The sequence below is a fragment of the Jaculus jaculus genome, chromosome 12, assembly GCF_020740685.1.
Source record: "Jaculus jaculus isolate mJacJac1 chromosome 12, mJacJac1.mat.Y.cur, whole genome shotgun sequence".
Taxonomy (NCBI): domain Eukaryota; kingdom Metazoa; phylum Chordata; class Mammalia; order Rodentia; family Dipodidae; genus Jaculus; species Jaculus jaculus.
In genome coordinates, this window is record NC_059113.1 from 52577357 (window position 1) to 52605266 (window position 27910).

The 27910-nt window shown below is 47.4% G+C and overlaps 1 protein-coding gene across 8 annotated transcripts in view; it reads right to left on the reverse strand.

The window, feature by feature from the left end:
- The window catches only part of Katnip (katanin interacting protein), a 223978-nt gene that overhangs the window by 51962 nt on the left and 144106 nt on the right, over positions 1-27910 (reverse strand). For 7 of the 8 annotated variants that reach the window (XM_045131100.1, XM_012951121.2, XM_045131096.1 and 4 more), the window contains 6 exons: positions 23622-23794; positions 22011-22076; positions 21009-21112; positions 19090-19192; positions 13947-14159; positions 6939-7076 (listed from right to left, as the gene is read on the reverse strand). In XM_045131100.1, the coding sequence (XP_044987035.1) occupies positions 6939-7076; positions 13947-14159; positions 19090-19192; positions 21009-21112; positions 22011-22076; positions 23622-23794 (797 nt within the window). The remainder of the gene's footprint in view (positions 1-6938; positions 7077-13946; positions 14160-19089; positions 19193-21008; positions 21113-22010; positions 22077-23621; positions 23795-27910) is intronic. The other variant, XM_045131101.1, reaches the window with a different exon arrangement.

Here is a 27910-nt window from a genome sequence, read left to right on the forward strand (position 1 = left end):
CCACTACTGAACTTGGCTCCACTCTGGTATTCATTTGAACATCTGCTTCCAGGAAAAGGTGCTGCTGCCAATTCAATATCACAGGATGAAGTCTCCCTGTGTGCACCTGAGTCGTTCTGTCCCTAGCTAGTCTGTGCTTGGAACCTCTTGCTTAGGTGCCCCCACCATTGGTACCATCCAAGGCAGCCTTTTAAGTTCTCTGGTTGTGACTGTCACCACTCAAAACCTCCAGTGAAGATTCTAGCACTGGTGTCTGTGGCACTGTGTGCTCCCTTCACCTACCCTGTTCAAGCCTTGTGAACTGGGCCAGGGCAGAGGTGGATTCTGTCAGACATCCTTGCCCTGATCACCTCTCTGCTCTGACTCTCACCAAATAAGACCTAGTCACTCAAGGACCCCATGATCTGATTTCACCTCCCTCTGGCGCCTCCCCTTAGCCCTCCCAGGCTCCAGCCACTGATACCACTTCTGTTCTAGAAGCTGCTAAGCATGTTCCTGACTCAGGGCCTTTGCTCTAGCTGTGCCTCTGCTGGGCATGCTCCTTCCATGGCTACCCACCTGTCTATCCTTTTTCCTCACTCCAGGTCCCTAGCTCACTACTCTAGTCCAATGTCCTCACTGCACTTGGCACTCTTTAAAATCACATTCACTTATATCATTGTTCTTTGTACCTTCCCCATCAGAAAGAACAGGGCTTTGTAAACATGTTCTGATCACCAGGACCTAAGCAGGCCAGTAAACGGCTATCAGTTACATGTGATCAGTTAAATAAAAATGAAAATTAATTAACATTTCAAACGCAGTTTTTCAGGTGCATCGGCCATATACACCTTTAGCAGCCACCTGTGTCTAGTGGCTACTGTATTGAGATCAGGCAGACGGCACATTTCTATCACTGTAGAAGGTATTAGTGACCATCTTTCTCTAGACCATATGGCACCTCACAGAATACACCCCTAGGAAATGTAACCTTCACTCATTCATTCAGAAGTCACAGAATGAACACCATACTGTGTCTACAATACCTGGAGTGTCTGTCTTGCTTCACTATCTCTTTTGCTTGTGGTGCTGTGGAAGAAGGTGATGGCAGTGGGCCTGGCACTCTGTCACAGATAGCTCAGGACTGTTCTAAAGGAAAAATAGATGGACCATGGAGAACTGATGAAAGCCCAGCTTTAGATAGCATATTTGTCTGTTTTATGCTATTACACCAAAGAATCTGAGGCTAGGTGACTTTATAAAGAGGTTTATTTAAGTTAAAATCCTGGTGGTTCAAGGGCAGGCATGGCCATCAGCTCAGGTGGAGGCCTTAAGGCTGATGGCATCACAACAGGAGTGTAGGGGAACAAGAGATCACAGCCAGGATGGAAAGCAGAGGGGCCCAGGGAGCTTGTTCTCTTGTAGCCACCTTCTCCAGAGAACCAGCACAGGCGCTCATGAACAACCTTAGTCCCTCCAAGGGCAGTGTCACTTTTCTCATTGCTGTTACCAAATAACTGACCGAAACAATTTATGGGAGGAAAGACTGTTCTGGCTCATGGTGTCAGAGGCTCAGTTCATTGTGGCTCAGCTCGCCACACTGCAACACACAGGAAACAAGGGGTGGTGGAGCTCTGGACTGGGCTGGTGATCTACTTCCATCAATCAGGTCCCACATCCTAAAGGCTCCACAGACTGAGTTACAGGCATTCAAACCACTGCAAGCCGGTGGGTGAATTCCAGATTCAAATCATAGCAGGCAGTGCCCTGGTGACCTCCCATTATGCCCTTTTAGGGCTACCACCTCTCATCATTGTTCACCACAGCAAGGACCAGACTTCCACATCAACCCTTGGAAGGCAAAACATCCACTTCCAAACTACAACAGTTGGGCAACCATCTACTACAAAGGGGAAACTACTGGCTCCCTTCCTCAATTGTCATCTTGCAAGGACTCCTTACCCAGCTCTGTCCCTTATATCCTCTAGTAGGGTTAGGGTTGGAAGGTGAAAAGATGTGACAGACAGGTTATTTGGCCCTCCTTCTGAGCCAGCGACCATCATCTACAACCAATTACAGTGAACACGATAAGCCAGAGGGAAGGTTCCTAATCCTTCTCAGAGCAGCACTCCAGGCAGCCAGAGACCTAGTCCACTTGCCAGGTAAGGCCTCATTGTTTCCAACCCCAGGTTCCTCATCTATGAGTTAGGGAGCACTGTCGCCTCTGTGGGACCACTGGGTGCCAAACAGAACTGACCTCATGCAGTTGTTCATTCTCATCCCACGGACCACTAAGCAGTGGCATTGGACAAGAGCACTCAGGTGCTTTGCACAGGACTGACCTTGGTGGCATTGGACAAATGGCAGTTGTCACCTCAGACATCCATGGCTACTGTCTTGCTTCCCTCCTAAGCCTCTTACCTCAGGCCAGCCCACATTCACAGAGCCACCTAATGAGAGGGAAAGGAGCCCAGAAATGTCAACCTGAGAACTTCACAGGCAGCCCATTTTCCAATGAAAGACTCTCCTTTTCCAGTCTTCCTCTCCTCCAGTCTAAGTGAGCCTTGGTTGGAGTGGCTCCCAGTTAACTTTCCTTCCTCAGGTTCCCATACACAAAACACTGCATTAACAAGCTGTGCCTACCAGGATGAATTATATTTCCTATAAACTTCATTTTATCTCCTCCAAAACACACAGCAGTAGCATTCTCTGAAGAATACTAAGTCAACCAGCCCACAGCTGCATTTGTTTGCACTTTTTTGCCCCTCGTAAGTTCTGGCAACAGATGCCATGTGTTACATAAGAGGTGGCCTAGCGGCTCACCAGTCCTCAGCACTCCACCCTGGGTGGCAGGAGACCTTGGGGCTCCATCCCTGCAGCGCATGCTCCCCACGCCCCATAGTGACACCCTGATGTTCCCTTGGCACTTGGAAGGCCTTGAGCCTTTTCCATACTTTTTGCCCTAGAAAGGCCACTCAAAGCGAAAATAAGGACCAGTCCTGGCCAAGGCACAGAGCTTATGGGCTTTGTGATCCTGCAGAGAAAATCTGCTTTCCTTGGCCCAGAATGCAGGTTCCATGACAGCGCTGAGCCGCGAGGCACACACTTGGGCAGGTTGCCTGGTTTCATTTCCCGTTCTACAACAAGGTACAATGAGCACCTACTAGGAAGTGCCAGCAGGCCTGGCATCCTGAGCACCTGGCCTGGAAGCTGCAGCTAAGGTACTGGGTTGTGCCTGAGGCCTTCCAGGGCTCAGGGACTGGGCTGGCCCATGAGGAAGGGAAGCTGACAGGCTCCCAGAAACTCCCTCACTTGTTCCAGAGACTTGGACTTGTTTTTCTCAAATTTAAATTCCAGGAGTTTATTATTAATATTATTATTAATTACTGTGTATGTGTTCATATGTTTCGGCACATGTGCAGGTGTATGCTCACATGTGTGTATATGTTTGTGCATGTGGAGGCCAGAGGTGGAAGCTGGGTATCTTTCTCAGTTGCTCTCTAGCTTATTTATTGAGGCAGATTCTGTCACTTGAACCTAGAATTTCAGACTTGGCTATTCTCACTAGCCAGCTTGCCCCAGGGAGGCCCTGTCTCTGCCTCCTGAGTACTAGGATTGCAGATGGGCTAACACTCCTGCCTGGATTTTTTTTTTTAATTATTATTATTTTTTTTAATTAAAAATTTTTATTAACATTTTCCATGATTATAAAATATATCCCATGGTAATTCCCTCCCTCTGCCTGGCTTTTATATGGGCACTGAGGATCCAAACTCAGGTCTTCCCATGTATGCAACAAGTGCTTTATCCACTGAGCCATCTCCCCAGTCCCAGAACTTCATGTTTTTAAGAATACTTACTATAAAAAAAAACACAACTCAGAAAGTTTTGCTACCCCTCTGGGCAGTAGGGCACATGAACAGAGCTGCGGGGACTGTGTCTGCCTCACAGGTCCCCAGGTCTCTGGTGCCCAGGAGTTGGTGGCTTCTGGAGATACGTGCTAGCAAGAAGTACAGGGATGGAGGGTGGTGAGGAGAGGAGGGCAGAGGGGAGGGCTACCTCTTCTGATAAATTCCCATCTCTGCCTCTAGCTTCTCTTGTTCTACAGCTCTCCCCTAGATGTCAAAAAAGGATAGCAGCACACCTGGTCATGTGTTATGGGAACATGAACTCATTTTTTCATTCATTCACTCATTTATGCATTCAGCATCTCCTCGACTCCTTGGAAGAGAGTCATGGTGGAGACCCTCGGACCTGCTGTCACAGTGCACATAGCAATGGAAGGGAGGTCAAGACAGACCCATGGTCAGAAGTAGCTTGAGGGGCAGGGACAAGATGGATCCCTGAGTAAGTATCCTCTGGGATTTCTGGGAACCCCAGGCAGAGACATGGGCGGAACATTTGGACTTGAGTGAGACAGGAGGAACAAGCAGGAATTAAGGGAGTGACTGCCGTAGGGTGGAGAGACAGCCATAGCTATGGGCATTCAGGAGGCAGGCACGAGCAGGGGGAGCTGCTGGTGAGGCAGGCCGGACACAAGGGCATTCGGGGCTCTGATGATGCACCAGGGGTGTGAACTTGAGTGTCTGGGCCAAGAGGAGAGACTGTGAGGCGTGACACAACCTCCTGAAGGCTGATAAAAGATAAGACTGAAGGCTGAGCCTTCAGCAGGAAGGGCAACTGAGTGGCCAAATCCTTCCATGCCTACAAGCCTCTCCCCTGCAGTGCCCACCGGTTCCCAGAGCACACTGGCTAAGCCCTGCCTCCACTCAGGGCAGCAGAACCTGCCTGTACCCTTCTAGGTGTCTGTTCCTCTAAGAACCCTCCTGACCTCCCCAGCTTGAGGAGGAGACCTCCTCCATGCTCCAGATCATCTGCGGCCATCAGTTCCAGCCTAAAGATCTGTTTTATTTGAACTGTATGGTGGTTTTAGAAATAATTTAAATTAATGAAAGACATTTCTAAACCAGGAAGCCTCATAGCAAAAATCACACTTCAAGGAGCCGGCCCCGAGCGTGGGTGCAAGGGTCTCTCTCTTTCTCTCTAGCCTTCTTTTAAAAATAAAATAAATAAATGAATCAGTTAATTAATTTACGGGGGCTGGAGGGGTGGCTTAGCCGTTAAGGCGCTTACCTGCATAGGCTAGAGGACCCAGGTTCCCCAGGACCCACGTAAGCCAGCTGCACCCAGGGGCGCGCACATCTGGATGGAGTTGGTTTACAGTGGCTGGAGGCCCTGGCGCACCCATTCTCCCATTCTCTCTCTCTCTCGTAAATAAACAAAAGTTTATAAATAAATAAATAATTGGAAAGCAAAAGAAAATCACACTTCAGCCAAGCGTAGTGGTGCATGCTTTTAATGCCAGCACTGAGGAGGCAGCTATAGGAGGATCGCCATGAGTTCAAGGCCACCTTGGGACTACATAGGGAATTCCAGGTCAGCCTGGACTAGAGTGAAACCCTGCCTTGAAAACCCAATAAGTAAATAAATCAATGACTATTTCCAGTTGAGTGTGGTGGCATGGGCTTAGTATACAGGAAGCTGAGGTAGGAAGGTCAAGAGTTCAAGGCCAGACAGGCCTACACAGTAGGCTCCAGGCCTGGAGTCATAATAAGACACGCTCAACAAATGAACAAACAGATAATACCAACAGCACCCAAACCAGCTTTCCAAGTTTTCTGAGCAGTTATAAGATGCAGCAGCACAGGCTGGTGTTCCTCCACACTGGCTGCTCACTGAAGGTCAGGGTCTGCCCTTAGCTGGCTACAGGCTTGTAAATGGCCACAGTCCCTACTGTTCTCTAGAGTCTTTTTAAGAACACAGAAGTTGGGGACCAGCCCCTACTCACTACATCCTCTGTGCTACTGCTCCCCCATGGAAGATGTGAAGGCAACGCTAGGCCATTCCTGTCTCTGTGTCTACCAGCAGAGGGAACCAAGGAGAGTGATGAGGGTCCTGAAAAGTCCCAGGACACCTCAGCACAATACCCTTGGGATGCTGCTTTACCCGATCAGGCCTCACCATACAGCATTATATTTCTGTACGTCCTTGTCTGTCAGATTCTAGACAAGGCAGGTCTCCAGGGCAGTCTGTCTCTCATACCAGTACACTCAGAATGCATTGTGAGGCTCGATGACCCCTGCTGTGTGCTCAGAAATAGCCAGAGAATGAAGAAATAAATGCAAATAAATTCATGAAGAACAGGCTAGGGAAGGAATGATGAGGATGGGAGAGATGTTATAGAGGTAGACAGGAAGGGACAGCTTCTGGAACCAGCGGGGCCCAGCAGCCATAGGGAAGATTGGCTATGCAGAGGAGGGTCCACATTCCAGGATGGCACGTACACTTAACAGTCTAGTCAGACACACAGAATCTTGGGTGTTGGCTCACCTGCTGAATGTGAACATGCTCGAGGTGAGGCACTACTGATCAATGCCCTGAAACAATGGCTACAAGAGTGAGCCTGAACCCAGCATGGTGACATACACCTTTAATCCCAGCACTCAGGAGGCAGAGGTAGGAGGATCACTATGAGTTCAAGGCCACCCTGAGACTACATAGTGAATTCCAGGTCAGCTTGGGCTAGATACCCTACCTCGAAGAAAACCACCACCACCACCACCAACAACAACAACAAAATGAGCGAGTCTGAATGTATGAACCTATATTCTCAGTCTAATGCTGACTGACTGTGTGACTTAGAGGAAGTTATATAACCTCTCTGTCTGTTTCTTGATCTGGGAAATGGAGTCTCAGTTTGTATTTTTTCCAGTTCCTCCAAATGTTGAAAAGTAATGCCACCTTCCAATCCTTAGAAGCCAGAAGCTTCATTCTTGGTGGCTCTTGCTATGCCCAGGGAAGGGCAGCAGGGCCTCCTTGTACTCACTTACAACCAAGTCCATGGCAAACGTAAGTGTGCCCCACCAGGTGGGCTACTAGGAGTCTGAGCTGTTACTTACCCCATCTGTTGTCCAGTAATTCTGAACCTTGACCTTGGACAGAGCAAAGTCTGACAGCTGTTCTGTGCTGTGGATCACAAAGTGGAGCTGGAGGGGTGGGTGGAAAGGGCAGGTCCACACAGAGGGGTCCTTTTTGTTCTGAAAGGCCAATGAGAGAGGGGTGCTATTAGGCACATTGCTGCCTATCCCAGAGTAAAAGGACCATAAGCAGGACTAATGACAACCAGCAGAAAGCCAAGGGCCAGGCCAGGCCAGGTCATCTCTATAGCATGGGTGGGTCTTAGCCCTTTCAGACTGTGCTTCACAGTGCCATCAGCCCTGCCCCTGCACCAAGCTGCCAGACATGCCCCTGTGATCTGCCAGCCAGATGGAATTCAAAATGCAGCGGGCTTTATTTTAATCAGCCTAATGGGCTCTGAGAAGAGTTCTGGAAGCAGAAGAGAACCACTGCTCATGCTATTTGATTAACTTGGCAAGCAGAGCTCCTGACTTTCTTTTGTCAAACTCTATGGAATGTTTGTTTCAAATTTGAGAATGGAGAAGAAAGAAAGAAAGAAAGTGGCTAAGCCATGTGCTGGGATGGGGCCATGGCACAGAGCTGTGGCACTGAGCTGGGGATTTGTTCTGTTCCCTTTCAGGGTTTCCAAGTGTGGAAGCTTCATGCATTTCCTACCCATGGCAGACGGCATTCAAGGTATGTCCAAAGCCACCCTTTCAGGCTTGAGGGCCCTAGAGCAAGATGCCCACTGGCTTAGTGCTCCCTAGACAGAGGGCCAAGCCAAACCAGGATGCTCCACTTAGGTCCCCATCTGTCATCTCCATGACCCTTCTACCTTCTGTCAGAACCCAAACCACAGCTGCCCCAAACCACACACTCTGTCTGGCTGTATGCCTCGGCACAGGTGGGCCTCTGCTTGCTTGCACTGTGCTTCCTGCCTTTGTAGCTCTAGAGGTTCAGTTAGATGTGATGGCCCCACAGTCCCCTCCTCCCATGGCACTGCCTCTCCTCCAAGCATCCCAGTTCCCTGCAATACCTGAGGTCAGCATGGATCTCAGTGTTCCATAGTGACCTGTCCCTATGTGCCCATTTAGCCATGAGCTCTGTGAAAAAAGGAAGCATGTGGGCCTCACCCATCCCAGAACCCTAGCACTCAGCACAGATCCTTGGCACCAAGTATCCACCGAAGCCATGGAAGCTCCCCTGAAGATGACTAAAGGAGTGGCTCAGTGACATGGGCCTTCTGACATATGTCCTCACACAGAAGCTTTGAGAAGGGACTGCAAGCTGCATCTGGTTTGCAGAGGCATTTTGTTTGGTTCATGAAATGTTAGAGAGGGAGAAAAAATATGCCCAATTCATAGTCAAGACTGAAAAATAGGGCAGCTTCCCCTAAGATACAGGTTTCTGGCTTCTCAGCAGGCTTAGAATATATAGCACTTAGGGTCCCAGACAGCTGTGTGCTGCTTGAAGCCTGAGGGGCTACTCTCCACCACTCTCCAGTCCCCAGCATTCCCTATTGTCTCCCAGCTGCCTCTCCTCCCTCCTAGGTCCTGCCTGGCCCCACAGCTATGTTTTGGGGTCCTATGAGGACTCTTTTCCTCCAAACAGAGCCATCACCCTGTATCTTAAAAAACTCATGTCATGTCACCAGGAGCAGGCTTGTGGTTGGATAGGGCCAAGAAGGGGATATGACGACTCTGGGGCTGGAGGCCCGGGCTCCAGCTGCGCTGCGGAAGAGAACAGAGAGAGCTTGTCTCCAGACAACTGTGCCTTTCAGCAGGGAAGACGGAAGGCCTGAGTTCAAGGGGCTCCGACTTATCCTGGCAAGTCCCTTAAGCTGTGCAAGAACGTCCAGTGCTCCTGGCAGCTCCAAGAGGTCAAGAAACACACCACCAAATCAGTTCTGCCCTGGACTGGGCCTGAAATGGGTCACTGTGGCTATTTGACAAAGGTAGACAGGGAAGGCCAGCCTTCCACATGGCAAAGGGACTGTAATTGATTTCCCTTCACAGTTCTGTCAGCAGGAGAAATAATAGGAGGGCTAAGTGGGAACTGTGGCATTCGGAGTCAGAGAACATTAACCTGTGAATAACTTGGGGTCTCATTAGTGGCTAAGCCTTCTGATGTTTCCAGATCTACAAGAGAGCCTTGTGGGAAGCCAATGGCTCACAGGCCAGCAGCACAGCATCTGCAGTATCCTCTCTGCCATCACTGGGGTGGAAAGGAGCTAACATGGAGCCCTCCTGCTGGTGCTGTGGTGCTTGGGCCTCTCAAAGCCCAGGTTGAGTGTGAAGACTTAGGCACAGCTCAGCTCAGGCTCTGGTCTGCTGCAGGCGCTCACAGGCCACAAGGTAGAGTAGGATCAGAATCTTACCATTCATTCTGCCTCTGCTTTGATTCTCCCAGAAGCAGATCCTGAGGCAGGAAGCCTGTGCAAGCAGCTAATTTAGACAGTGACAGAAATTCCAGAGAGAACAGAGAAGGCCAGACTGTGCCTAACCAAGGTTGCCACTCTTGCACCCAGAGTATAAGGTCACCAGGCATTCAGGATGCCAGTGTAAACACATCTCACAATGACAACGAAGTGGCATATTTATTCCCTGTCCCCTACTAGTGTGGCTGAGGGACTGTTCCTGGAGGCTTCAATGCCCTCCCTAGCTTAGGCCTGCTGCATGGGAGGCCCAGAAGGTCAGAAAAAAATCCTCCGTGTGGGAACCACCACCAGTGGTGGCAGTGGGAGAATGGCCAGCATGGTCTGGAGAAGATGGCAAAAGGGAGTGCGCAGCAGGCCTTGGGGTATACTGCTCCCAGGATGAACACTAAGCTAGATGCAGGATGTGCAGGGGACTCACCCACGAGGTTGTAGTTGCTGTGGGTCAACACAGAAGCAAACAAATTCAATTAGCAAGGGGGAAAAAAACAAGCAGGGATAAATTCCATGAAGAAAATGAGAACATAATGGTTAGTGGAATGGCTACTTTAGAATGGATAGTCAGAAAAACGCTGTTGCGGTAGTAACTAACTCCAAATCCAAAGGTGCTTTTCGGTCCCAGCATTACCTAACACAGACCTGCACACTGCAGGGCTGTCTTAGAACTAATCTCGTGCTGATGAATGAGTGCATTTCTAAGGAATAAGCTAACTGATATAGCCAACAATTTGGAAGGAAGTCAGAGGCAGTATGCTGAGGGGAGCCAGCCAATCAAACAATTAGACTGTCTGGAGCCATTTATACAGTCTTTTCTACTTTGTTTTTGGTGCTGGGGATCAACCCAGTGCCTCATGCACACCAGGCAAGTTATCTACCCACCCAAGAATGCTTGGAATGACAATGTCTAGAGATGAGGAATGAGTGAGTGGCTGCCAGTGCTGGGGATGGGCATGGGGTGTAGCTGTGAGGAGGCACAGAGGGAATCCTCTGCAGTGATGAAATTGTTATGTATATTTTTAAAATATATCTTTACTAATGAGAGAAAGAGAGAACACAAGCACACCAGGACCTCCTGTCACTGCAAACAAACTACAGATGCATGCACCACTTTGTGCATCTGACTTTATGTGTGTACTGAGTAGTCAAACTGGAGCAGGCTGGCTTGGCAAGCAAGCACCTTGAGCCACTGAGCCATCTCCTCAGTCCTCTTATTCTGTATCTTAATGAGTTGGTAGTTCCACAAAGCCACATGTAAATAAAATGGCATAGAAACACACGCACGCACACACACACGCTTATAGGTATGAGGTCTGTCCATTATTCCAATGTCAAGTTCCTGCTGTCAAGAATGTATTACAGAATGTGATGCCTTTGGAGAAGGCTAGGCAAGAGCACCTGGCACCTCTGTGTTTTGCTACAACTGAGATGTCACTCGTATATCATAAGATTCTCCATTTTCAAGTGTACATGCTACCATCTTCTCCAGCATGTTTATAATGCTGCCCGTCACTGTCACCATTTTTGTCCAGCTCATTTCTATTCTCCCTCCCCACCCAGGAACCCTGCACCTGCTGTAATCACTCACTCGCACTCCTGCTCTAGCCCTATCTGTCTCTAGAGATTGGCTGGATCTTAGTGTTTCATACAAATGGGGTCTTCTGTGTCTGCCTCTGTCCCTCAGTGCCATGTTGTCAAGGTTCATCCATCCACACTGTTGCTAATATCAGTCTTTCACACCTTCTCATGGCTGGATAATAGCCCCTTGTGTGGATATATCACATTTTCATCATTTATTTAGATGGTGCACAGTTGGGCTGTTTCCACCTTTCAGCTATTACAAATAATGTCACAATAAACTTCCATGCACAAAATTTTTTAATGAACACATGCTTTCTGCCTCTTGCGTATACAGCCAGGAGTGGAACTGCCAGGCCACAGGGTGACTCCATCTTTCATTCTCTGAGGAACTGGCACACTGTTTTCCACACTAACTGCCCCACTTGTACATTCCCACCAGCAAGGATGAGGTGCCATCATTTCCCCACAGGCTCCCACTTTCTCCTTGTGTCTAATTCTAGTCCTCCAGTGGGCGTGAAGTGGGATCTCAGGATGGTTTTCATCTGTATTTCTGTAAGGAGTACTGAGCACCTTTCCACTGCTCACTGGTCTGTGGCTTTCGGTTCCCATCAGGCCTTTGCTTGGCTTTAGAGACAAGGCAATTGGGCCTCAGAGAATCTGATGGAATGGGCTCCTTCCTCCTCTGCACTGTATAAGTGATAAAGACTGTCCATGGTTCACTCCTCTGCCAGTGCTCACAGGGTTCACCAGGAGATCCATGTGACCCTGGAGCTCTTTGTGGGGTTCCCATGAACAACTCAATTTCCTCTCTTTTTCAATATCTGCTAGGTACACCAGGGAAGCCACCTGGTCCTGGATCTCTTTGTAGGGTTCTCATGATCAATCCAATTTCTTTCCCTGGGATCTGTATATTCATATTTTCTGTTTATTCTTGAGTCAGTTTTGGTAATTAATATCTTTCTAGGAATTTGCCTACTTCAAGCAGATTATCCTATTTGTTGGTTCATAATAACCCCTTACAGTCTTCTTTTTAAAAAAATATTTTTATTTATTTATTTAAGACAGAAATAGACAGGGAGACAGACAGACAGACAGAGACAGAGAGAGAGAGAAACAGAAATAGGCAGGCAGAGAGAGATTTGAGAATAGGCATGTCATGGCAAACGAACTCCAGCTGTGTGCGGCCCCTTGTGTGTCTGGCTTACGTGGGTGCCTTAACTGCTAATCCATCTTTGGTTCCACTGATTTTTCTCTATTGCTAGTTTTTCTTCTTTACTATTCTGACAATTTCCTGTGAGCCTATAGTTATTTACAAATAAGAAGCTTAAGCATGTGGCACTGGATTTTATACATGGTGTGACTAGAACAGAGAAGAGCTTAGGAGCTACATGGGAAGACTGACATATATGGAGAAGATAACCTATTCTGAGGACACGGGCTCTAGAGAAGATGATGTGATGCTGGTGTGGGTGGGTGGGCAGGGAAGGCCTCAATGAGAAAATGATGCTTGGGTGGAACTCCAAGTGCAGATGTGGAAGAAGGATGCTCAGTAAAGTCTTCAAAGCAAGACAGCACAATTTCTCTGTGGGACCTTGAGTTTATGAGCCTTTCCAGCAGAATCCCAAGTTCTCTTGTTTATCCTGCCATTCTTCCAACAACAAAGACCAGACCATAGGTGCACACCAGGATGCAATGTAAGAGCCCAAGATGCCCAGGAGGACTGGTCACTTCTGCCCAGGAGAAGGCATAGCAAGTATTCAAGAAACTTCAAATATGAGGCTGGAGAAATGGATTAGTGGTTAAGGCCTGCTAAGCCTGAGGATCCAGGTTCAATTCTGCAGGTCCCACATAAGCCAGAGGCACATGGTGGCACATGCATCTGAAGTTCATTTGCAGTGGCGTGCCCATTCTCTCTATTCCCTCTCTCTATTGCTAATAAATAAATGAAAATGAAAAAAATCTTTAAAAAAATACTTCAAACACTTCCTTTCCTTCCCCTTTCCTCTTTCTCCTTACCTTTTGTTTTTGGTAGCAGGGATGATGGAACCAGGGATTTGGGAATACTAGGCAAGCAGTGTACTAGCACTGAACTAGCCCAGGATGGCCTCAAACTCACAATCCTCCTGCCTCTCAGTCTCCAGAACACTTGGACTATGAGTACCCACCAACATACCCAGTTAAAACAAATTTCTCTTTTAAAAAGTATGCTAAAGTAAGCGAGATTCCATTTCTATTGCTTGCAGCCTAAGGGATATAATGAATTATTTACCTCCAATTCCTCATTTTTCAGGAGCAAGAAAGGGTAGGCTGGTAAGTTACCAAAGACCACACTGGCAAGAACAGGAGCTGGGGACATTGAAGCCTCTCTTTCTTGTGTCCTCTTTAAATTGGGAGCCATATGCACAATGTGGTACATGCATCTGGAGTTTAGTTGTAGTGGCAAGTGGATCTGATACACCCATTCATTCTCTCTCTCTTTGCAAATAAATAAAAAAAGAACATTCAGTGTCTGTGGAGTATGTTGTGTATACCTTGTAGTCACAAAAAGCAGAATGCTGAGAGGGTATGGGCTTAGACCCTGGCTATAGACATGAACTTGGCTTCACTATCTTCCCATAAGTGACTCTGGCCACACGTATGCCCATCTCCAAGCCTAGTCTCTTTATCTGTACAATGAAAGCTCTGATGTCAATAGGCCCTGGAATCCTGTGTATAGTAGTGACCTTAATAAATGGCAGGTAGATCAAAGGGGTGATCTGCAGCCTCAAGAAAACTGTAAGGAGCAAGGGTCTAGGGAAGACCTTAGGGAAAGACATGTTGGGGCCCCCAGAGTTCCATTCCCAGAGACTCCTCCCATTCTGCCCTAGAGAGAACTGGGGTGGACAGCAACGTGCTTCACCATCTGCCTGTGACTATACCCTCAGCACTGATTTATTGTGGGCAAAGAGTATATGCCAAAATCTACAGCAGAGAGCCAAGCTCAGGTGTTCTTTCTTACCACCAAGTTCTTGTTGACAAGGCAGCCCAGCTCAGATGACGAGGAAGTGTTCTGGATGTCCACATTATGAGATGACACATACAGTCTTGTGCTATTCAGGTCAAAGAACTGAACTTCAGTAAGGCCCACCCATGAGGCATTGCCCCAGTTGGACAGGATTTCCATGGTCACATAGACAGCATCTTTGATCTCATCTCTCATTTTCCACTTGTCCTTAAAAGAAAATGTCACCATAGGTAAAGACTGGTAAGACCTGAATTCAGCTGACCCACTGCTCTACACCCCCCCCCACCTGGGCCTACAGCCAGTTATTTAGCCTCATAATGTCTTAGGTCCCCCATCTGTACAATGAGGGTCAGAATAGCACCTGCCACGCAATAGGGCATACATGAGTTCCTACTTGCAGGCATTATACAGGGACTATGCTGGCATGCGGCTAGTGGTAGAGTTCTTTCCTGGCACAAATAAGGCCTAAGGTTCAATCTCTAGCACTGCAACCACCCTCTCCCCAAGCCAAGTAAAATATGGTTCGGGAGAGGGATCAGTGGGTTAAAGTGCTTGCAACTCAGGTATGATGTCCTAAGTTCAGATCTCTAGAACCCACATAAAGCTAAATGCATAGTATGTGTCTGTAATCCCAGCAAACCTACTGCAAGATGGGAGGCAGAGAGAAGCGAATCCTTGGAAGCTTGAGTTGATCTGGCACACATAGGGGTGAACAATGACATACCCTGCTTCAAACAGGTAGAAACCAAAGGTAGAAGGCAAGGACTAGAATAGCTTGAAGGTATACTCTGACCTCCACACAAATGCTGTGGCACATGTACACCCATATTCACATGCACACACATACACACAATAAAATAAAATAAAATAAAATAAAATAAAATAAAATAAAATAAAATAAAATAAAATAAAATAAAACATGGTGACTGTGTACCCTAAGCACTTACTAAGCATTATTTTCACAGGTTTACAAATAAAGGCATCTTAAAAGCCTCCAGTTCTGCCTGAGCATGAACTTCTCCCTGCATCACTCATCACAGAGGCACACTGTGACATCTGCTGAAGTGGGTAGATGCTGTAGACTGTGTTGGGTCCCTCAAACTCATCTGTTACAAGTCTACATCCCCAGTATTCAAAGATGTAACTGTGTTTGGTGGGAGGGCCTTTTAGAGGTGATTAGATCAAAATGAAGCCATTGCTGGGTATGGTGGTATGTACCTTTAGTCCCAGCACTCAGGAGGCAGAGGCAGGAGGATTTCTGTGAGTTCAAGACCAGCCTGAGACTACACAGTGAATTCCAGGTCAGCCTGGACTAGAACGAGACCCTATCTTAACACACACATACACACACACACACACACACACACACACACACACACACACACAGAGTCATATACTGGGGAGGCCCTAATCCATTGGAGGTCACTGGGTCCACAAGAAGCCACAACAGGGACACCTATACATACACAGAACAAGACTATGTGAGGGCACAGTGGGGAATGAGCCATCTGCAAGCCAAGGAATAGAATTTTAGAAGAAACTGGCTTGGGAAGCACCTTGACCTTGGACTTCCTATCTCTGCAAGTATGAGAAAATGAGTCTGCTATTTAAGACACCAGTGTGTTCACTGAGCAGAGTACTACAATACACATCAAAGTCCCCACTGCCTTGTCCGGTCACATGGCATCACTCAGACTTATCATCTACGTGTGAATCCCAGTCCTGAAGGTAAGCAAGATGCCAACACCCAGGAAGTGCTGGTGTGAGTGTCAGTCCCATCCCCATGCTCTCCTGTGCTGTTTAATGCCTGCCTCCTTCCTGGGGAGGATGTCTGGACTGGAAGTCTGTGTGGATGCCATCAGAACACAAAGACTCTGCAGCATGGCTTCCTGGAGCCCTCTGGGCACAACTGCAGCACTGGTCACCATGGATCAGCCATTTATAAAATGGTGCATTCCCTGCGTGCCTGGACCCTCTGTTAATTAGAGCTGGTATCTGCCACGGTTCTGTGAGCAGGGAGCTGAGCAAATGAACAGCAACTGTTCCCCACTTATTTTTTTTTTAATTAATAGCCAGCGAGATGTGCTATCACTCCCAGCGTGTGTTTGGATGAGCTGATTGCCACGCAATGGGAATGGAGATGGGTAGGTCAGGACAGGTCAGCTCAGAGCTCCCAGAAGGAATTCAGCACTGGTTTTGATTAGCTGGGCTGTCAGAAGCCACAGCTCCCTCTTCATCCTTTACCAGAGAGTGGGCCCTGGCCAGGCCCCTGATCGTCCTGGGCCTAAGTCCCAGGCTTATATGACTGGGCCTTGCTATGACTAGAGGTAGGCAGGCTCCTGAGCTTGGGTTTGTCAGAGTTCGGGGCCAGGTAAGCAGTGCTCTTCCCTTGGTTTGCTGGTGGTAGGAAGGAGGAAGTCAGAAGGATGACAGGAAGGCTGCCTACAGAGGGCATTGAAATCTGAAATGATGTTTCTAAATGTGGTGCACTAAGGAAGCGTCATCACTTGCCTGCATCCCTGTGGGATAGCTCTTCCTATGCTGTGTGGCCTGACTAGGGCACTACCTAGAAGGCTGAAGGACTGCTGTCTGGGGAAGCCCTGGTCCATGGTGCTTGCTTTCTTTTCTCTACTGAGACCACTTGGTTTCCCTCTAGTGAAGCCACCTACCCCCTCCTGCCTCAGTGATAAGGCCATGGTATGGGGGACTGGCCCTTTCCGACCTCTGATGGACCTAAGCAAGCTAGTGTGTGCTGTCCCCTCAGCCACCAGGGAGGAGGGGTTCCCACTCAGCTCAGATCAACGCATACATGCTTGGGTCAGTTTTGTGTGGGAGATGCACAAAGAGGGAGAGCTATTGGCAGCTGCTGGAGAACATGGGACAAAGAAGAGTTGGGCACCTGTAATACACCTGGCACTATGTAGACGAGACAGACCAGTGGAGAGACTGGCTGAGTGGCTGGCTGAGCCTCCACACCGGTCTCACCCTTGGCAGTTTAGTGAGAAGAATCTGCATGTAATTTGCCTCCCTGTGTGTAAGTCAGTCTGCCCTGGATTTTCTGTTTCCTATAAAGAAACTTAATCAAGTAGGACTCTTTTTAATGTGGCCCAAGTCATACCACACTGAGAATCTTCCCAGCACTTCCACACTGCTCCACACTGTAGTACACAGCCCCACACCTCACTGTACCCCACTGGACTCAATAAAGATTAGTAACATCAGGCTGGAGAGATGGCTTAGTGATTAAGGCATTTACCTGCCGTACCCAGGTTCAATTCCCCAGCGCCCACGTAAGCCAGATGCAAAGTGGCATATGCATCTGGAGTTCAGTGTTCATTCGCAGTGGCTAGAGGCCCTGGTGCACCCATTCTCTATCTACCTCTTTCTTTCTCAAAATAAATAAAATAATTAGTAACATCAGCTCTAGTTAACTTTATATATTTTGTGTTGTCTCTCTCTTGCCCTTCCTTCTTCCTTCCCTCTTTCTGTCATCCATGAAGATATGTTGATGGTCCAATACTGTGCAGGTCTTGTTCAGGTAATGAGGGCTGCTGTCAGATCATGAATGCAACGGCCACTTTGTGTCCACAAGAGAGTGTCCCAAAGCACTCTTTCCATCTTCTGGCTCTTGTATTCTTTCTGTCCCCTCCCTGAGCCTTGATGGATGTGATATAGATGTCTGTCTGTCTCTCTCTCTCTGTGAGACATGGTCTCACTATTTAGTCTGTAGCCTAGGTCGATCTTAAGCTTGCAATCTTTTTTTTTTTTTTTTTGTTTTTGAGGTAGGGTCTCACTCTGGGCCAGGCTGACCTGGAATTAACTCTGTCATCTCAAGGTGGCCTTGGACTCATGGCAATCCTCCTACCTCTGCCTCCCGAGTGCTGGGATTAAAGGCGTGCGCCACCACGCCCGGCTTGCAATCTTTTTTCTTTAGACCTCCAAGTGTTGGTATGCTGGGCTGATGCCATGTATGTTCTGTGTGCTGACACACCACACATCCCTAACTAACAAGGCTTTGGGTTGCTTCCCTGCATGTCCCTCATCTTTTCCTTCTTCTAACAATTCTGCAAGAGACATCTTTGTCCAATACCTTTTTTAGTTCCTTACAGTGAGTGAGACTACTAGGGCTGGGTGACTTGTGTAATTCTACAGCTCTTCCCAAGTCTAGCCCCTCTGCTCTAAAAACACTTCACCCATGCAGCCACTAGCCAGCAAAGTGCTATACCTGCTCCACTGTGACCTTGACTGTGCTGGAAGTCATTGTCCAAATAATTTGTTAATGTAGATGTCAAAGGTTACTGTAGCTTGCATTTCTTTTATTTTGTCTTAAAGCTTACATGTTTTTCTTTCTTTCTTTATTTCTTTTTTTTTTTTATTTGAGATAGGGTTTCACTCTAGCCAGGCTGATCTGGAATTCACCATGTAGTCTCAGGCTGGCCTCAACTTCACAGTAATCCTTCTATCTTGGCCTCCTGAGTGCTGGGATTAAAGACGTGTGCCACCACACTGGGCTAAAGTTTTAACATTTTGTTTGAGGGCTAGAGAGATGGCTTAGTGGTTAAGGCACTTGCCTGCAAAGCCAAAGGAACCAGGTTCCATTCAACAGTACCCATGTAAGCCAGAAGAACAAGGTCTGGAGTTTGTCTACAGAGGCTGAAGGCCCTAATGTGCCCAGTCTCTCCCTCCCCCCCCTTTGCTTCTTTTGTCTCTATCTCTCAAATAATTAAGTAAAAATAAAAATACATATTATTTTTTCTGCTTGAGACAGAGTCTCACTGCAGGCCAGGAAGGCCTCAAACTCATGGAAATATTCCTGCTTCAGACTCTTGAGTGTTGAAATTATAGGTGTATGCCACCACACCTAGCTTCATTTTCCTTTTTCAACCATGAGCAACACAGGACATTTTCCCATGGCCTTACAGGCTATTTATGTTTTCACTTGATAGAAACTTCTGCCCACACCTCTCTCTACTTTGATTGCTCCATCACATGTATGTCTGTGCTGAGAAGGGAAGATACAGACATCACCTTTAGAGAAATCCCCAACAAGAAGAAACAATTGCTATGAGGGCTGTCCCCATTGACCTTCAAGGGTGGCAAGGGAGCAGGTGGCACCCCCAAAAGTCTAGGCTCTCACCTCTGGGTCTAGTACTTGCTTCTCTGTTGATGCAGCCACCTTGCTGAGATGGGCAGAGTCACTTTTGATGGTCTGCAGGACTTCTGGAAGCTTTTGCTGTTGTCTGAAATGGGATTGTATTTTTTCCAAAGAGGCAGTAACAAATGATACACAAAAGAGAATATTCCCATCAAAGGGACCACACTGACTTCTGTACCCATGGAGAATTGCCAATTTAAGAAGCATGTCTATACCATGCATAAAGCTCAGAGGCACACACGGGCAAGCCTGTTTCTTCCTTTGTAAACAGCTAGACAATTAGTGATGAAATCAGGGATCAGGTGGAGAAACACTGCTTAGGGCTGGCCAGCTAGCTGACCTTCCAAGCTGACTAAGAACTTGCTAATAGTAAGGAGCAGAGGTCAGCCACACCAAGGGCCATAAGTTATACCCAGCTCCTGGTCTGCTTATGTAAGACCTGCTAGCTAAGGGTGACTTTTATGTGTTCAGGAGTATTGTTAAAACCGACCAACAAACAATGAATCCCCAACAAGTGCCAAGTCTGAAGGTCGTCCAAGAGGGCTTTCACAGAAACTGAATGCTGCAAGAGTACACACCTGCCTGCTTTCTGTGCCATGAAAGGCACTGGCTCTCTAGACCTGGCAAGGGAGTTTTGCAGTACCCCACATGTGTAACTGTGGGCTGAGCACCCCAGGACTGAAGCACATGGGTATCCAGCAACAGAGAAGGCAGCCCGTGGCCATGAGTGCCACCTGCTACAGAGCTATCAAGATAGAAACTGCCCAGCTATCTCATCCCTCCCATGGCAGGGACCCCTGAGCCTGGTTTCCACCTAAGATTGGCAGGTGTGCAGGAATGGTAGCTGTGCCTTGAGCCACTCAGTCTTTTCACTGTCTGTAAAAGGAACTCTCAGGGTAGGTGCAGACTTATAGGACACACAGCTTGATTAGTACATCTCTTCCTGTGGAAAAGCCCCACCCCTTCTCTGGACTGATGCAGACTCTGGTCAGAGCCACTTAGTAACCAGCATGCAGACCTATTGCAGCCCCCTCCTGCCCTCAGCTCAGCATTTTGTACAGTCTACAACATGTATAATGGCCCTGAGAGTGTGCCTGTGTGCCAAGATATGTGTGAAATTGCAGGCTCCAGCTGATGAACCCCAGATTAATTTTCCCTAGAGACCAGAGGGGGATATTCTGCTAATAAAACTTGCTAATTCCAGAGTCAGACACTACATGCTAATGGACAGAATGCTGGACTTGAGCACACTGTACTAGTGGAGCAGATGCTGCCATGAGCCACTTTGTTTCAGGTTGGTTGGGGGATAAGTTTACTCCAGCACTGTGTGGAGTATTCCAATGGAAACCTAAGATGGATTTGGTTACTTTTCCAAAATGGATAAGTCATTAACTTGAAAGAAATCCCATCAATGCTGTGTTTTGGGGCTGGAGGGAGTCTGGACTGGATGAGAGACTGGTAGCTGAGGGGAGCACAACATTGAGTATTTCCAGAGAGAGTTTTGAGCTGGAGGGCTCAGTCTAATGGTTCACTCCACTGACTGATTCATGATAGTATGACATTATTAGGAGGGGGTGAAAAGTGGAAGGCACGTCTCTAAAGGAAGTACACCACTAGCTGTGTGTTCTTGGGACTATCTCTTGCCCTGACCCTTTCCCATAATATTCTCTTGCTACTACCTTCTGGCTGCCAGGGTAGGAATGGCTCTGCTCTGTCATACCTCCTACCATGTTGGACTGACTGAAACCTGTGAAACCACAGGCCAAATTAAATACTTGCTCTTTTAGTTGTTTCTGACAGGTATTCAGGAAAAGCAAAGCAAAGTCTCAGCTAAAAAGATCCTCACAGCTGCAGTGTGGTAACATTTCCGGTTTGGTCTTGGTGTCCTCCCTGGCAAGTACCTGCTTCCTGAAAGACAGATTATGTTGGTGGCTTGGCTGGCAGCTTTGTCTTCCACTGCCTCCTTTGATGGTTCAGAAGCAGTCATCAGGGTGGTAGCAAGAAGCTAAGGATAGAAAAGTCTATCAGGCAAATGTCAAAGGGAACCCTCCAGCCTGACACCCACAGGGCCACAGTCAAAGGCACACATTTCCTAGACCCACAGTCCCATTGTAGGAGCCAGGCACAGGGACACCAGGTCGACAGTATGTCTCTTATCTAAGCCACTCACCATCTCAGCTCACACTGGCTCAATTCTCTACAAAGAAACCAGACCCCATAGAGGATCCTGGACCATTGCTGAGATCTTTGATGTTTGATTCTCTGAGCTTCCTCTTGCTTTTTCATTTACCATCTAAACCAGAAACAGGTTCTAATGCCTCTCTTTAGATGATTTGAGACCTTGGAAGCTTGGGGACTCAGAAGTCAGGCCACCCAGGAACCCTGGATCATGGGGTGTGTAGTATCCCCAGTCTGTCAAAATAGAGCTCAAGATGACCACCATTTAATAGAACAAGTACCAAGAGAAATCCACTCAGGGGCTCTGAGGTACTAGCCCTTCCCTATCCCAGCATCCTGCCAAAACACAGTGGGCTTCTTTCTAATCCTTAATGCAGCTGGCTCCCTCCCACCTCACAGCTGTTTCTTCTTCCTCAACAATATTCCCTGTTGTAGGCTCCCTCTCACAGCAGGGCTCAGCTCAAACAGCTTCCTGGGAGTATCTGTCAGTATAGACATGCCCCACTCCCAGTCCTTCTTTAGGAAAGTAAGTCAGTGGGCCTGGCCAACCTCTGGCTTCACTTTGCAACCTTGGCCAAGCCATTCTCCATTCTAGCCCCATTCTCCCCACTTGTGAAATAGGCAGAAGACCTGGCACTCAGGTTCTTGGGTGGCAGAGTGGGTTCTCGGGAACAATAAGAAGGGTGTCCTCTCTGGGTTTGGTTTGGCTCAGCCTTGCAACTGACCTCAAGGCCTTCCTCCTTGACCTTCAGCAGACTGGGCCATGGCTTTGCTCGAAGTTCTTCCACATCCTGGAAAGATGTCATCATATGGTTTGAGGCAGGACAAAGCCATAACTGCATCCTTTTCCCACACAACAAGATCAGAGAGGTGGGGCCCTTCTTCATATCTAGATATAGGCTGGGGCAAAGGACAGATCTCTGGAGAATAGACTTGGGTTCTACTTGAAGGCCACAAAACATCCTTGAGACAGACAGCAACTGACAGTGTGGATAAGGACATGGGCTATTGGCTAAGGCTGACTTTGCAGAGACAGGGCCTAAGCCAGCCACATCAATAAACCAGGAAGAGAACCCCGACCTGTCTATCCTGGGGTCATTGTGAGCTTCGAGAAGGACAGGCTAAGGAAAAGGGTGTCAGCAGTAGAACCAGAGTCCATGTCTCCATGAAAAAAGAAAGCACTGGGACAATCCAGGGTCTTAGCTCCCCAAGGTCCTTCTCATCCCACCACTGACCTTCCAGTTGGTTGCTGAAAGCTGAAGGCACAGGTACAAACTCAAATACCTCAGGCTAGAGATATTGCATGCACAAGGAAAGTAGAGAAGCAGACAGGGGCCCAGACAAAGGCAGCCTATAGAGAATCTGCTCTTGGGAGAAGCTGCAGGAGAGCCATGGCCTACTGTGTACTGTTTTGCACAAGGCTCAGAGATTCATAACTCTGGTCTGAGAAATCTCAAGTTTACAGGGAAGTGACCTTAGTTAGAGGTAGGCAAACACTCAGCTATGGCTGTCAGAAATAAACAAAAAAGGGCTAGGGAGATGGCTCAGTGGTTAGAGGTGCTACCTTGCATAGTCTGCCAGCTTGGGTTCAATTCTCCAGCACCCATATAAGAACAGCTGCAGAGTGGTGCATCTATCTGGTGTTCATTTGCAGTAGTAAGAGACCCTGGTATGTGAAGGACTAATAAGTCACAGAGTGACAGGGCAAGCTGACCTTGGTGGAGGCTCAGAACAACAGACCTTCCGGAAAGTCTCTGGGCTGCAAAATGTTTCAAATGTTCTCTCTGATAAGAACATCTGGTGTGCAGAGAGCCACAGACTCAACAGGAAGAATGGCCTGGCCCTCTCTTCTTTTCTTCTACCCCCTTTCCATTTGTTCTTTTCCCACCCTCTGACCCTATAAAAATCCAGCTCAGCTGTGTCCTGAGTGTGCAGACTCTGATCCCTTGGACAGACTGTTTGACCTCCATTGTTCTTTGCTGGGAATGAAGGACAATCTATTGCCATTGAGGTTGGTTTCTCTTTGGTTCATTTTCATATCAACTCAGTTGGTCCCAATCCCGGTCTGGGTTCAACAATGTGCTTATACACATAAACAAACAAACAAATAAAATATATATAAAAAAAGAAAAAGCTGTGAGATGGTGGGAGAAAAAGTGGGACCTTGGCAGATTGGAGAGCAAGTGTCAATGAACTGAGGGGAGGGCGACGCAGATGCAGATGAGCTTGTGGTCAATAAGGCTCACCAGCCTGTCCTCCCCATCTTGCTGCTCAGATGTCACATGTTCCTGCATGGCCCAGTCCCTCCTGGGCCTCCTCCCCACTTATGCTGGCACCTGTAGTGGGCTGGTGGGCAGCTCCAACTTTTGGCCTAGAAACGCCTGTTGCAAGGCAGCGTTCTCCACCTGGATGGCTCGCAGCACTGCTGAGACATCTTCTTCTCGGTCCTCAGCTGTGCACAAGGTTTTGCGGGCTGCTGACAGGGGTCTCTCTCGCCGACTGCCCGGCCCTGAGAAAGAAAACAGGTGGCGTCCTTTGGATTGTGTTTTCAGAGGGCAGCTTAAAATCCATGAGACCTGATTGAGGAATATTCTTGTAACCTCTCCAGACCCCCAGAAATGTCAAGGTCATGAAGGACAAAGAAATCCTGGAGATTAGAAGAGCCCAGAGAGGTCAGGACCCCTGGGACCATCCCAGTGGAGAAAAAAATTGCTGTAAAGACGGTTATTGTGGCAAGTGGAGAAATTTGCATATAGTCTGTGGCTTAGATAACAAGCGTTATGTTAATGCTAAATACCTGACTGTCTGGAGCAGACTTCAGCACTGTACAATGAGAACCTCTGTTCTTGGGAAATGCATTCTGCAATGTCACAATGTCTCAGTGTAAGGGAGAACAACACTTAAACCTTAAGATACATAGAGGCATTCCTCATATTGATGGGAGATTGAGTCAAAAACCTCCAGACACCAAAATCCACAGATTCTCCAGTCCCTCATAAAAAACAGCATAGTATTGCCATATAACTGACACACAGACCCTGTGTACTTTAAACTATAAATACCTAGCACAGAGCAAATATGTGATGTGAATAGCTGTTCTGATATCTGGTAGGGAGGCACTGGAGCCACCCCCTTTCCCCATGCCCAGGACAGTTGTATACAAGTGGCCTGGTCAAGACTTGCTGAGAGACTACATCCTCTGCCTTCCTGTCCTTAACCAGCCTTGGCTGCCACTGATCATTGACTTTGAGCCAAGCCTTGGCCATCCTGCCATGCTCTCACTACAGTGCTGTGACTGAAGGACAGTGAGGATGGCATCAGATGCCCAAGGTTGGAAGAATTTGTATCAGTAAAATGTCTACACTCACCAAAATGATCTTGAGGTTCAGTGCTATCCCCATCAAAATACTCAAGATATTCTTCACAGAAGCAAAAGAAATAAACATACAATTCACATAGAAAGTATGAAAGACCCTGAAGAGCCAAAGAAATCCTGAGCAAAAACATCAAAGCTAGAACCTTCACAGTACCTCATTTCAAAGCAACACACAAAGCTATAGTAATCAAAACAGCAGGGTTCTGGCATACAAACTGACATGTAGGCCAATGGAACAACAGCAAAGAAAACCCAGAAATTAACCCACATGTTTACAGCCTACTGAGTTTGACAAAGACACCAAGAATATACATTAGACAAAGGGCAGTTTCTTCATCAGGAGAGGAGTACAGTTAGGGTAACTGGATCCCTGAAAGTAAAAAAGGCAGGAAAGTCTGCACTTGCTAGAAATCAAAGATAATCTGAGTTCTTATCTCCTGCCTAGTTCCCTAGACCTATTTTTCCACAAATAACCAGGACCCCTCCTCCTGAGAGGGAGGTCTTTCATAGGATTTAAACATTATGGTTGGTCAAGTTCAGCCCCTGGAACTCAGTATCAGGACTAGCCTCTTCCTGAGACAGCCCGTAACCCCACCCAGCCATCTGGCCCTCTGGTTCACCTGAGCCAGAAGATAGCCCACCACTATAAGGTCATAAATACCTTTGCAAGGGGAAGGCAGACTCTGACCATTTGGGAACTTCCAGTTGTGGGTGAGTTTTTCTTTAGCTGATTGAGCCGAGGGGAGGACCCCCCCCCCCAGTTCTTTCTCTCCCACACATGGGTTCTTTATTCTCTCCAGCTCCCCATATGGCAAGAGCTCCTTGAAATTTGTTTTCTGTCTTTTCTTTCCATGGTTTTTTCAGGCCATCCATGTGGAATCTCTAGCCACATGTGTGCCTTTCCTTGACTCTGTACTTCCCTCAATAAATATAATTTAATAATTATCTTTCTCAGTCTTTTTTATTCAATTCTTTGAAAATTAAAAATGAATCTAGGGTATGGGGTCCAAGGGTTTTTCTGGACCCCAAGCACCCCATTACAATAACATGGTACTGGGAAAACTGGATACACATATACAGAAGAATGAAAACTAGACTCTGTCTCTTACCTTGTACAAAAAATAATACAAAACAAAAACATAAAATGGACAAAGGATCTAAGCTATGAAACTAGAAGAAAAGAGGGAAAATACTTCAAGACATTGGTTATAGGCAAGCAGTCTTTTTAAATATGACTTTAAACACACAGACAATAAAAGAAAGCCTAAATAAATGAGATGATATTGAACGAGGAAGCTACTGCACATCTGAGAAAACATCAACAGAGAAAAGAAAGCCTGCAGAACTCAAGCAACTGCCAGCAAACTACCATCTGACAAGGAGACAAAATCCACAATATATAAAGAACTCAAATAGCTCAACAGCAAAACAAACAAAGAGTTGATTAAAAAAGGGCAAAAGTGGGCTGGGGAACGGCTCAGTGGGTACAAGGCTTGCTGTGAGTTCAGATCCCTAGAACCCATGTAAAGTTAGACACAGCGGCAAACATCTGTAGTCTTAGCACTCCTACAGCAAGATGGGAGGTGGAGACAGGTGTACACAACAAGAACAATAAAGACACCCAGTCTCAAACAAGGTGGAAGGTAAGGACCGACACCCAAGGTTGTCCTCTAATCTCCACGCACACATCACACTGTACTCATAAATACAAATACCCAGAAACATCACACCCATACACACACAGGGAGAGAGAGAGAGAGGGAGATTTTTTAAAAAAGAACAACGAACAGGCAGAAGCCAGGTGTAGTGGCATATACCACTAGACCCACCTATTCCTATTCAGAAGGCTGAAGTGAGGGGTGGCTTGAGCCCAGGAGGTCCAGACCCACACAACAAGGCCAAGTGATCACAGACTGAAACTGCGGTCAGCCTAGGTTTCCTCCTTTAAACTATTTCTCTTGGGTATTTGTCACAGCAACGAGAAATCAAGTTAATACACCCAAGTTCTGGCTTGATGGGAATGATGGTTTTTCTAGAAAGCTCAGCTAAAGTGATGGTGGGGGTTGTGCACTGGAGAGGAGTTAGGCAGTTAGGGTGACTAGACCCTGAAAATAAGAAGCAGGAATGTCACAGGGCCTATCTTTAAAGGCTGCACTTGCTAGAGATCAAAGGATGATCTGCTTTTCCACACCTGAGTCCCTCCCTGGGAGGAAGGACTTTTTCTAGAATCCTGACATTGTGGTTGGTCAAGTTTAGACCCTAAAGCTTAATGTTATGGCTGGTCTCTTCCTGACATACCCCCTAGCCTAAATCATTCAGTTGTCCCTCCGGCTCTCCTGAGCAGGTAGGTAGGGCCACCACCATAAGGTGATAAATATTTGCAACGGGAGGGCAAGGTCTCTGGGCTGCCTGACCACCCATGAACCTCCAGATTCTAGCGAGCTTCTCCTCATCTTGGCCTAGCTGGACTGAGCCAAAGTGGAAGCAGCTCCCAGCCCTTACTTTTCACATGGGCTCTTTACCCCCTTCTTGCTCTCCACATAGCAGGAGCTCTTTGAACTTTCTTTTCTGTCCTCTCCACAGGCCCTCCACATGGGTCTCAAGCCATGCAGGTGTCTTTCCTTGGTTCTATACTTTCTGAAATAAATATATTAATTTAATAATTATCCTTCTCAATCAATTCTTTGATTAAAATTGGACATGAACTTAGGGCTTGGGGTTTAAAGACTTTCTTGAACTCCTAGCACTCCCTTACACACCCACTTGTCCCAGCCAGCCACTCAGGAGTGACTAGAAATGCCTGGAAATCCGAGGGAGGCAATCAGGTGATACTTTATGCAGTGCCCTGTGCCTGGGAGAAGGTGCACCCTAATGCCATCCAGCATTGCCCATGATGCTGAGTGTTGCGTGACCCCAAGGCTAGTACTGTGTGGATAAATACACCATTCAATCACTCTAGGATGAGAATAAATTCTCTACCCTATGGCATCCAGGACCATGGTGCTACAAGTGAGTGAGGAGGGTGTCATCCCCCACTGGCCTCAGCTACTCCTTGAGGTCACATCCATCTTGGTACTGTTGCATCTCTGCATCTGGCATCATAACGCTTGTCAGATGAATGGACGGTGCCAGCTTCAATCCCAAACTTTGCAAATCTCCATCTTTATGAGTATCACTAAATCATATGGCTTCCCTTAACTCATAGTACAAAGCACAGTGGAGAAACTCAAGCCCCTGAGGACCCTAAAG